This window comes from Prionailurus viverrinus, unplaced genomic scaffold (assembly GCF_022837055.1).
Source record: "Prionailurus viverrinus isolate Anna unplaced genomic scaffold, UM_Priviv_1.0 scaffold_48, whole genome shotgun sequence".
NCBI classification, from domain to species: Eukaryota; Metazoa; Chordata; class Mammalia; order Carnivora; family Felidae; genus Prionailurus; species Prionailurus viverrinus.
Window position 1 is genome coordinate 1,503,105 of NW_025927611.1, and position 12,618 is coordinate 1,515,722.

General features: G+C 50.9%; 1 protein-coding gene across 1 annotated transcript in view; it reads left to right on the top strand.

Moving 5' to 3' along the window:
- MXRA5 (matrix remodeling associated 5) overlaps positions 1-9,203 on the top strand; it is a 30,126-nt gene extending 20,923 nt beyond the window's left edge. The window contains exons 6-7 of the mRNA XM_047847403.1: positions 1,765-2,665; positions 6,171-9,203. Coding sequence (XP_047703359.1) covers positions 1,765-2,665; positions 6,171-8,079 — 2,810 coding nt within the window. The 3' untranslated portion in view covers positions 8,080-9,203. The remainder of the gene's footprint in view (positions 1-1,764; positions 2,666-6,170) is intronic.
- Positions 9,204-12,618: the final 3,415 nt, after the last annotated feature.

Sequence of the window (12,618 nt, forward strand, 5' to 3'; positions counted from 1 at the left end):
ATGAACCGTGAGATCATGACCTGAGCCAAAGTCGGACGTTTAACCGACTGAGCCACCCAGGCATCCCTGCATTTATTTATTTACTGTTTATTTATTTATTTTTGAGAGTGGTGATCTACTTGTAATGCATACTTCTTTTTTTTAAATATTTATTTTATTTTTCAGACAGGCAGAGAGAGAGAGAGAGAGCGCGCGCGCGTGCGCGCGCGTGCGCGCGCAAGCGGGGGAGGGGCAGAGAGAGAGGGAGACACGGAATCCAAAGCGGGCTCCAAGCACAGAGCCTGAGGCTGGGCTCAAACTGATGAACCCTGAGGTCGTGACCTCAGCTGAAATCAACATTCCGTCACTTGAGGGACTCAGTCACCCAGGCGCCCCTATTAGTTTGCATTTAAAAGGTGAATTGCTTGCTAACTCTGGGACCGGCTAGTTCTGGGAGGGGCCTGGGGTCCCTCCAGGGTCAGCAAAACGCAGATGTGAAAGCATCAGAAAAGCCTAGTTGCTAACACATCCTGAGCGTGGTGACAGCTCAGAGCCCGGAGCCTGCTTCACGTTCGGTGTCTCCCTCTCTCTGCCCCTCCCCTGCTTGTGCTCTGTCACTCTGTGTCAAAAATAAATAAATGTTAAAGAGAAGAAAGAAAGAAAGAGAGGAAGGAAGGAAGGAAGGAAAAGAAAGAAAGAAAGAAAGAAAGAAAGAGGAAGGAAGGAAAAAAGAAAGAGTAAGAAAGAGAAAGAAAGGAAGAAAGAAAGAAGGAAAGAAGGAAGGAAGAAGGGAAGGAAAGAAGGAAGGAAGGAAAGAAAAAGAAAAAAGAGAAAGAAAGAAAGAGGAAGGAAGGAAGGAAAGGAAGGAAGGAAGGAAGGAAGGAAGGAAAAGAAAGAGAAAGAAAGAAAGAAAGAAAGAAAGAAAGAAAGAAAGAAAGAAAAAGAAAGCAAAATTTAAAGTTTACAAACTTCCTCGTAGAGATTTTACCATCTGGTTGGGGCACCTGGGTAGGTAGTTCGGGCAGTTAAGCGTCTGTCCGACTCCTGATTTCAGCTCAGGTCATGATCTCACGGTTTGTGGGTTCAAGCCCCGCATCAGGCTCTGTGCTGACACCTCGCAGTCTGGACCCCGCTTCGGATTCTGTGTCTCCCTCTCTCTCTGCCCCTCCCCCGCTCGCACTCTGTGTCTCTCTCAAAAAGTAAATCAATATTAAAAAATATTTTTAAAAACCATGGGGAGGAGAGGGTGAGGAGAGAGAGAAGCACGCCCCCAGACTGCAGTGCGGGGAGGGCTCTCAACTCCGTGTGGAAGCAGGAGTTAGCGGCCAAGTCCGTCAGACATGGCACAGAGGGACCAGCTCAGTGTCGCTCACGTTGGACTCGGGACCCTCGCCACACGCGGGGGGGGGGGGGGGGGGGGGGGGGGTCAGCCTCCGCACCTGTGTCTCTATTAGCAGAAGTGACAAGGAAATCCCCCCGTGCCAGGGGTGGGGTGTGGGGGGTGGATCTCATAGAAGCTTCCAGAAAGCCCTCCAAACCCATGCTGGCTGCGCTTCGCCAGAAGGTGGCATATCCCTCGATTCTGGGGTCGGTATACGAGCCAGAAATGGTGACCCTGAACGTTCTGTGGTCTCCGTGGTGGAGCTGGGGGCTGGTCTTTGCTCCTGCGGTTCCGGACGTGAAGAGAAGGATTGATTCAGCTCCTTAACGAGGAATCGTCTTCCCTGGCTTGTGCGGAGAGGGTGTGTTTGCCTGGAACCTGATTGTACCTGTTTTGACTCCCAGGTGCCCTGATGACCCCCAACACCAGGCTCCAGCGTTTCGAGGTCTTGCAGAACGGCACCTTTGTCATCCGGAAGGTACAGGTGCAGGACCGTGGCCAGTACATGTGCACGGCCAAGAACCTACACGGGGCGGACAGGATGGTGGTCCTGCTGTCTGTCACCGTGCAGCAGCCCCAAATCCTAGCCTCCCACTACCAGGACGTCACCGTGTACCTGGGAGACACAATTGCCATGGAGTGTCTGGCCAAGGGAACCCCGGCGCCCCAAATCTCCTGGATTTTCCCGGACAGGAGGGTGTGGCAGACCGTGTCCCCCGTGGAGGGCAGGGTCACGCTGCACGAAAACAGGACCCTGTCCATCAAAGAGGCCTCTTTCTCGGACAGAGGCGTCTACAAGTGCGTGGCCAGCAACGCGGCGGGCGCGGACAGCCTGGCCATCCGGCTGCACGTGGCGGCCCTGCCACCCGTCATCCACCAGGAGAAGCTGGAGAACATCTCGCTGCCCCCGGGGCTCAGCATCCACATCCACTGCACGGCCAAGGCCGCGCCCCTGCCCAGCGTGCGCTGGGTGCTGTGGGACGGGACCCAGATCCGGCCGTCGCAGTTCATCAACGGGAACCTGTTCGTCTTCCCCAACGGCACGCTCTACATCCGCAACCTGGCGCCCAAGGACAGCGGCCGCTACGAGTGCGTGGCCGCCAACGTGGTGGGCTCTGCGCGCAGGGTCGTGCAGCTGACGGTGCAGCGCGCGGCGGCCAACGCGCGCATCACCGGGACTTCACCGCAGAGCACCGACGTGCGCTACGGCGCGACCCTCCGCCTGGACTGCAGCGCGTCCGGGGACCCCTGGCCTCGCATCCTCTGGCGCCTGCCGTCCAAGCGCATGATGGACTCGCTGTTCAGGTACGTGCTCGCTCCTGCCTCCCGCTGCGCTCCGCTCCGGGGCCTGCCTCCCCTCTGGGCGCTGGGGTCCCCTCCTGCATCCGCCCTGGAGCCATCGCGGGAGCCCTCTCCTTGGGGTCAGATGGGGAGGGGAGTGACTCCGTGTCGGGACAAAGATGCTCGCACCCGGCTCCCTGCGTGTGCTCCGCGCAGGGAGCGGGCATTTCTTTCTTTGCACGGTGAGTTTTTGTCTTTGGAAAGTGGGATGTGGAAGAAACATCTGTCTTTCTCCTTCTCCTTTCCTGTTCCTCCCTCCCAAGGGAAAAAAAAAAAACGAACTAATAACTTCTGTTTTAATGATTATATATGGACTGTATTTACAGGGATAATATTGCCTGTAGTCCCCTAGGTTGTACGATTTCGACCCAACACACACACGAGAAGCTTCAGGTCTTACGAGAAAGTGGCCTTAGCGGAAGAGAAAGGCCGTGAACACAGAAGAAGTTAAAGACATGAATAGGGCACCATGTTGGAGTATTCCAAACATTTCTTTTGGCCGCAAAGAGAGTCACGGTCTCATCCAGTGCCTTAAGTTCCCAGATGTACCTAGACCACTGGTTCTCCCCGGTATGCGGCTTTGGCCCCAGGGAACATTTGACAATATTGACAGACTTTTTGATTGACAGGAATCAGGAAGTGACGATGCCACTGGTAATCACCCTACACTGCCCAGGACACCCCATTCCAGGCAGTCATCCAGCCACGGGTCTCAGTAGTGCCCAGGCTGAGACACTAACCTAGCATGAAAGACCATTCTTCTATCATCTATGTGTCTATCTATCTATCTATCTATCATCTATCAATGATGTATCCATCCATTCATCCATCTATCCATCACTTATATATGTATCTATCTATCATCTATATCCATGTATCTATCTGTCTATCCATCCATCCATCTGTCCACTTATCTATGTATCTATTATTGGTCTATCTATCCATCTATCCATCCATCTATCCATCAGCTATGTATGTATTTATCCATCTATCTATCTGTCTGTCTATCATTGATCTATCCATCCATCCATCCATCCATCTATCCATCAGTTATGTATGTATGTATTTATCTATCTATCATTGATCTATCTATCCATCCATCCATCCATCCATCTATCCATCAGCTATGTATGTATGTATGTATGTATCTATTTATCTATCTATCATCTATATCTATCTGTCTATCATCTATGTATCTATCTATCTATCTATCTATCCATCCATCCATCCATCCACGAGCTATCTGTTGTGGTTTTCAGCTAGACAGATTATTCCCCCAGGGAACACCCATAAATGCCTGGGGACATATTTGGTTGTCACACTAGAGGGGAGGCTGCTAGTGGCCTCGGGTGGGTGGAGACCAGGGACACGGCTCAACACCCTACAGTGCTCAGGACACCCCACCCCAGAAAGCCACCCCTCCCAGATGTCAGCCGTGCTGAGTCTGAGAAACCGTGGGCTACATCCAGAAGAGCCAATGTCTCTTCAGGAAGCATCTCAAGATACAGAGCAAAGAGACAATGGTTGCCAAAATGAAATCAAGGAAACATCAGTGGTGCCGTGGTGTAGAAACCCTGGCTCACGGCGCGTCCTCAGCATCCACAGCCCAGCAGCTCAGGCAGGAATGCATGCGGACGTGGGTCCCACCGCAGCACGTGAGGAGGGTAGCCAGCACCCAGGGCCTTGGCGCAGCTGTGCCTGGCCTCTCCAGTTTCTTTCCAATGCAGGGAAAGGGCGAACACGCTTTCTCGAAGCCTGAATGTGAACTTTAGATGGCGGGGTGGTGCCTGGTGAACCTTGCACTCTCCTTCCAGAATACCATGCACCCAGTTTTCCCTGGACTATCTCCCAGCTGAGCAGATGTACTGAATGAATGTGCAGTTAAAGAATGTGGTCCCAGGACGAATATGAGCCACTCTGCTAGTATGCCCCTATAAATCACAAATCGCTGTCTTGGCATCTTCATTATTATGAAACTCTGACTAATTACATTCTTAGTAGAGTGTAATTAAACAACCCATGTGAGTTTTATCAAAGAGCAGGCTCTTTGGCTCGCATACACATTGGGACTATTTAAAAATACAGATATCACAGCTTTTCTTGACTCCCGATCCCCTGTGATGCGTAGGCATGTATATGTTTCTGGGTTGCCCAGATGATTGTGGTTATGACCAAGGCTAGGAATCACCCCTCCGAAGTTTCAAAAAGCTGGCAGACATGAGGTACTACACAGAGTTTTGGATTCTAAACTCTTTTTTTAAAAATTTTTTTTTCAATGTTTATTTATTTTTGGGACAGAGAGAGACAGAGCATGAACGGGCGAGGGGCAGAGAGAGAGGGAGACACAGAATCGGAAACAGGCTCCAGGCTCCGAGCCATCAGCCCAGAGCCTGACGCGGGGCTCAAACTCCGGGACCGCGAGATCGTGACCTGGCTGAAGTCGGACGCTTAACCGACTGCGCCACCCAGGCGCCCCTGGATTCTAAACTCTTAAGGCACATTGAAATCTGTTTGTCTCCTCCTCTCTACTGACTCACATTGGCCTGATTCACACTTGCGGCCAACCGAACGGTGTATTTGGCTGTTGTTAGTTGTTGTTTGTACTTTATTAACAATAGTCAGGTTGAGTCAACCGTAGGCAGACTCTGTTTGGTTTTGTGTTTTCTCTTCTTTTCTTTTCTTTTCTTTTCTCTTCTTTTCTCTTCTTTTCTTCTCTTTTGTTTTTTCTTCTTTCCCATTCTTCTCTTTTCTTGGTAACTGTACAACACAGTTCCAGACACGCTGTCCGAATAATGCAAAATTTAGGATACATTTATGGGTTCAAACTCAACCCCTCCTCTCCTGATACCACCACGGTAAATTATGTGTAATTGCAAATTTTCAATCTGGACACTTTTTGAGGAAGAATCTCCCAGATCTTTCCACTTGTTATTGTGGGAATACCTCCAATTACGCAATGCCTAGACTGGCCACTTTGCAGCTCCTTGCCTCATAATGGGACATAGTATAATATAGAATTGTCAAGAGTAGAAATTATGTCCGAAGCATTTTATTCGGGAAGAACCCTGCCTCTTTATTTGGGTCAACAGATTCATTCTCTCCATGGCCGTAGCCTCTTTTATCATTACCATTAGCTCTGCCCTGACCTCCCTGCAAATACGCAGTGAATACCCACCCAGCCTAACTGGGCACAAGTCCTTGACTGCATTGCACATCCTGGGATCAGCGGCCGGGCCAGCCAAAGGTCAGGCTCTACCGAGTCAGAGGTCTTATTTGTGGCAAATCAATCATTTCCACCTGTGAATGCAGTCCCCTGCCGGCTGCAAAAACCACGTGACATTTTGTAGCCACGGCCGTGTGCCCAGAAAGTTCCCCAGACCACATGTTTTCCTTTCATTCTGGTGACCTAAAGCCAGGATAGAGCATATGGGAGACTGACATCCCTGTCCTTTTTGTCCCCCTCGGCCAGCTTTGACACCAGAATCAAGGTGTTTGCCAACGGGACCCTGGTGGTGAAGTCTGTCACGGACAAGGATGCGGGGGATTACCTGTGTGTTGCCCGGAATAAGGTTGGCGATGACTTTGTCGTGCTCAAGGTGAATGTGGTCATGAGACCGGCCAAGATCGAGCACAAGGAGGAGAATGACCACAAGGTCTTCTACGGGGGTGACCTGAAAGTGGACTGTGTGGCTACCGGGCTTCCCAACCCCGAGATCTCCTGGAGCCTCCCGGATGGCAGCCTGGTCAACTCCTTCATGCAGTCTGACGACGGCGGTGGCCGCACCAAGCGCTACGTGGTTTTCAACAACGGGACCCTCTACTTCAACGAAGTCGGCATGCGGGAGGAAGGGGATTACACCTGCTTTGCCGAAAACCAGGTTGGGAAGGATGAGATGACGGTGCGAGTGAAGGTGGTGACCGAGCCCGCCGCCATCCGGAACAAGACGTACGCCGTGGTTCAGGTGCCCTATGGCGACGTGGTCACCGTGGCGTGCGAGGCCAAAGGGGAGCCCACGCCCAGGGTGACGTGGCTCTCTCCAGCCAACAGGCTGATCCCCGCCTCCTCCGATAAGTACCACATATACCAGGATGGCACTCTTCTCATCCAGAAAGCCCAGCGCTCAGACAGCGGCAATTACACCTGCGTGGTCAGGAACAGCGCCGGGGAGGACCGGAAAACGGTCTGGATCCACGTCAACGTCCGGTCGCCCACCATCAACGGGAACCCCAACGCCATCACCACGGTGCGGGAGATCGCGGCCGGGGGGAGTCGCAAACTCATTGACTGCCAGGCAGAAGGCATCCCCACTCCGAGGGTCTTGTGGGCCTTTCCTGAGGGCGTGGTTCTGCCGGCCCCTTACTATGGGAACCGGATCACCATCCATCGCAACGGCACGCTGGACATCAGGAGTCTCAGGAAGAGCGACTCCGTGCAGCTGGCATGCATCGGCCGCAACGAGGGAGGGGAAGCCAGGTTGATTGTCCAGCTCACGGTCTTGGACCCCGTGGAGAAGCCCGTCTTCCACGACCCGGTCAGCGAGAAGATCACAGCCATGGCTGGCCACACCATCAGTCTCAACTGCTCGGCCGCAGGGACCCCGACGCCCACCCTGCTGTGGGTCCTTCCCAACGGGACAGAGCTCCCGAGCGGCCAACAGCTGCACAGATTCTACCATAAGGGTGACGGCATGTTGCACATCAGTGGCCTCTCCTCCGTGGACGCGGGGGCCTACCGCTGTGTGGCCCGCAACTCGGCCGGCTACACGGAGAGGCTGGTCTCTCTGAAGGTGGGACTGAAACCCGAGGTCAGCAACCAGTACCACAATCTGGTGAGCATCATCAACGGGGAGACCTTGCAGCTGCACTGCACCCCTCCGGGGGGCCGGTCAGCTCGCCTCTCTTGGACGCTCCCCAACACCATGCTGTTGGAGGGCCCCCAAACACGGGGGCGCTTTTCCCTCTGGGAAAATGGCACCCTCACGGTGCGCGACGCCTCCGTCTTCGACAGGGGAACCTACGTGTGCAAGGTGGATACGGAGTATGGCCCCTCCGTCATGAACTTTCCAGTTATCGTGATCGCTTACCCGCCCCGCATCACCAGTGAGCCAACCCCCGTCATCTACACGCGGCCCGGGAACACCATCAAGATAAACTGTATGGCCATGGGGATTCCCAAGGCCGAGATCACCTGGGACCTGCCGGACAAGTCGCACCTGACCGCCGGGGCGCAGGCCCGTCTCTATGGGAACAGATTCCTTCACCCCCAGGGCTCACTGACCATCCAGCAGGCCACACACAGAGACGCGGGTTTCTACAAGTGCACTGCAAAAAACATCCTAGGCACTGACTCGAAAACTACTTATATCCACGTCTACTGAAATGCCTCCCCCAGAATGTGGACTCCACACAGCCACTGCTTGGCAAGTTAGAACAAAGCCTCATTTGTAAGGAAAGCCGCCTCAGTCAGATGGTCAGGACTCTTAACGGATCTGTCACGGTGCATGGGAGCCCCCGTCTGGGTTTCAGGTTCATGTTGACTTTGACCTACGCTTGTCGGCAAAAGGAAGCAGGGCAAACCCGAGAAGGATGGTTTGGCTTCTCCAGGGACTTTCATTCATGTTTATGGGATGTCGTGTGCTCGCAGGAGCTGACTTGCACACACCACGCCAATGCCTTACTGGGCGTCTGTAGCAGACGTAAGGAGAACTCCCTGAAAATAAACCATAAAGATTGCCAGTGCCTTGCTACCCTGTTGAAGATGCATCCCCTAGTTAACCTGCTGCAGTCTTAACATGATAGAATGTTCTACGATGACTCCCCATCTTTCACTTATGTCCTGTCACTTTAGAACTCCAGCTTGCCCAAGAAGGGTTTAGAAGCACAGTGACTGATGTCTTTGTAATGTACAAGTTTCATACAATATGGCTACCATTTTATATGGGAGTCACTTTTTATATAATGGACTCACTTTCTCCCTGGAACTCACTTTTTATATAAGGTCTTACCTAAAGACTTTTTTTATATTTTCTTTCCAATCAGACGATGAGGCTAGAAAGAAAGGAACACTTTCTGTCTCATTAAAAATAATAAATTATTGGTCTTTACAAGACTTGGATACATGAGAGCAGGCATGGAAATACAATTGAAAAAAAAAAATAGCCTCCAAACCTCCTTGAGCAAATTCAGTAACCGTGATTGTATTACCTTCCCCAGCAACCCTACAGTGTGGGAGGCTGGGAGATTGGATTTCCTTGTTTGTGGATTTATCTTAAGAGCTGAAGTCGGGGAGGTGGAAGGAAAGGGTAGGAGAGAGCTAAGCCGTGTCCCTGAACAATGAATCCAGAGCCTCCTGGAAAAGCCCGGAAAGGTGTCTCCCTCATGCAACGCCCCGTCGGTGTGTGCTCATGGAAAATAGGAGACATGTTATCCCCATGACTGCTTTACTGTATTTTTAAGGTCAATATAATGTACATTTGATAATAAAATAATATTTTCCAAATAACCAGGCAATGATAATAGTCCTATTTTCCAGGGCAAGAGCATTTCACGTGAATTTGGGTATAAAGCAGTGTTTAAAGAGCTGCCTTTATCCAGCACATTGGAATTATTTTATTATCTGCAAGGGTTTAACAGGCAAGGAAACTGAGTGGCTCTAAGCATGTATTTTACAGGAAGGTATGGTGGGACCCTTCCATCCCAGGGGGTGCTGGTTCAGTAAAAAGCAAGACAATCAGGGGCACCTGGTTGGTTCAGTCTGTTGACCATCTATCTGACTTTGGCTGAGGTCACGATCTCTTGGTTCATGAGTTTGAGCTCCAAATCTGTCTCTGTGCTGACAGCTCAGGGCCTGGAGCCTGCTTCAGATTCTGTGTCTCCCTCTGTCTCTCTGCCCCTCCCCTGCTCACACTCCCTCTCTCTCTGTCTCTCAGAAATGAATAAAGGTTAAAGAAATTAAAAAAAAAAAAGAAGCAAGACAATGGGGGGGGGACGTGGTGCCTTTGCAATCGCTCAGGAAATTCTCTTTGGGAAAGACACATCTGGGGCACATGTCCCAGCCTTCCTCGAATATGCCAAACTGTCATTCTTCTGTTTCCCCTAAGAGGAAAAACAAAACTCGAGATAAGTATTTGGGAAGAACATGACTCTCAGCGTTGACACCAAGTGAAATGCTGCCAATCTTTAATGAATGGCAGTCACTGATGCAAAACAGTGCTTGGCTCTCCATGACCTGTGGGATGCACAGAGTGTCTCTCGTCTGTCCCTCATTAATCCATTTATTTGCTTACACATATTTGCAGTGCCCTTACCATGTGCGGGATACGAGGGCAGGCCCTGAGAGAACCACGTGTGCAGGAAACACGTCTTGCCTCAAGAGTTCATGCTCCGTAGACAAGTCTTCAGCCAAAGGAGGGCTTCTCGACCTCTGTATCCATTTGGGTTAATGAGGGACAGACGAGAGACCCTCTGTGCACCACTCTCTGGCGTGGGGGGTCCTGTGCACTGTAGGGTGTTGAGCAGCGTCCCTGTTCTCCACCCACCAGATGCCAGTAGCACGTGCCAATCCAGGTGTGACAACCAAAGATGGCTCCAGATATTGGCAAACGTGCCCGCTAAGATTGCCCCTGCTTGAGAACCACTGCCATGGATGCCAGATATATGGTGGAGGACAAAGATGAAAACAATACATAGGTAAATAGATGGACAGATGATGAAAAGGAAGATGATGATGATGATGATGATGGTGGTGATAAATAAATAGATTGGTGACACACGGGTGGGCTCCACACACATCCGTAAGGACTTGCCCTGTCCTGCCGGAGGCAAGATAGCACGGCACAAAGATGCCTTTGGTGGTCTCCACGCATAGTCTTCTCAAAGGATGGAAAACAGTTGCCCAGGTCAGCTGGACACAAGCCTGAGACATTCAGAACCATTACAGGTGGTTCAAAGAGCTTTCAGAGCCCAGGAGACTCAAAGGCCACATCAGACGGAAGGGTGAGTGACATTTTTATGATGGGAAGTCATAACAGGGATGGCTGGAGCTAGTCAGATGGACTTATTCCCCAGGAGTAAACACATTTAAGTCCGTTTGCCCACAATACGGATGTATGTGATTTCAGATTGTTAATTGGCATCACATATGGCTCTCTCATGACTTGTAAATACTATATTAACGACATAATACATTAACTAAAAGAAGGTCTCCCCCACCCGCCCTCCACGAACTTCTAACATTGGGTACATGTGCTTGTAAATCCGGGCGCATGAGCAAAACTCTTAGCTAGCAGACAGTTGTCCCTCTTTGCTCCCAGGGTTTCACTGGAAAAGAGAACCCAAACCGGGCAGTTTGGTTTCCAATTGCAAATAGAGCTCTCGTTCCAATGAAGCTGGACAGGACTCTAGATCTGGTGAGGCCAGCCTTCTCTTGCTACTAAATGGAAAGTGTAGGATGCTACATCCTGCAGAGGACTTTTCTGCACTTTTTATCCCGTGAGACCAAACTCCAGATGGGCAGTGTGGTGCGTTTCTGGGTTCCGGGAGGACCTGATATTTTGGGAAAGGAAACTGCATCCCACGTGTCTGGATACTCAGCCTTCCTAACAGACTTAAACTTGTTACGTCATGAGAAGTCAGTGGCTCTCCTTCTTGGCTTTGTGGTGTGATCACCTGGGGAGATTAAAAATTCCTCATGTCCTGGTGTGTTCATTTCCTGGGGCTGCCATAACAAATTACCACAAATTGGGAGGGGGATGGGTAGGGCTTAAGAGAATTGAAATTTATCCTCTCCCAGTTCTGGGGAGCAGATTTCTGAGATCCAGGTGGGGCAGGACCACGGAGATCCAGGAGGGGCAGGGCCATGGAGACCCAGGAGGGGCAGGACCACGGAGACCCAGGAGGGGCAGGACCACGGAGACCCAGGAGGGGCAGGACCATGGAGATCCAGGCAGGGCAGGGCTGTGCTCCCTCCAGAGGCTCCAGGAGAAGATCCTTCCCATCTTTTCCAGCTTCTGGGGCTCCAGGCATCCCTGGACTTTTGGCCACGTCCCTCCCATCTCTGCCTCCGTTCTCTGTGTCTGTGTCTCCCCTTTTTTGTCCCTTATAAGGACACCTCCCATTAGATTTAGGGTCTACTTGGATAATCTAGGATGATTATCTTCATCTAGAGATGTTTTACCTAATTTTGTCTTCAAAACTTGTTTTCTTAAATAAGGTCCATTCATAGGTTTCAGGGTTTAGGACGTGGACATATCTTTTGGGGGCCATCATTCAACCTAATACACCAACCCATATGTCTAGCTAATTAAGTCAGAATCTTAGAAGGAGAAGGCCCTGTAATTATAATCTGTGTCAAGGTAGAGGTGAACAAGTGGCTGTTGTAGTGCTGAGATCCATCAGGGGGTTTGGCAAATCTATACCATGGTCCATTCTGCATTTCCTTATGGGTTAACGCTCTGTGGGGCAATCTAATGTGCTCTTTTCTGCCATATTGCAGGGCCCCTGCCTGTGTAGACATCAGAGCCTTGGCTCATGCTATTTAACCTCCTGTGCTCTGTTTGCAGACTTGGGAGAGAGAGGAAGCTCCCTGCACACCCACCTTAGAGGGTCATTATTCAGATAGAAAATAATGTGCTTAGAACAGAGACTTTCCCATTGCATGTGTTTCCTATGCTTTGCGATTTCCATACTTAGTGCTTTTATTTCCCAAACTTTTAAAATAGCTCTGGCTTCCAATGCATGTTCACACACTGTGTTCCATTCAGTCTTCACAAAGGCACATGGAAGGCTTGAATTCTGAGGATGCGTCTTCATGATGATATAGTCTGCTCCTACGCCATGAGTCTTTGGCTGTGACCCGCCCCTCCGAAGCCACGTAACAGGACCAGAACCAGAAGCAGAAGCAACCTGTGTACTGGGCT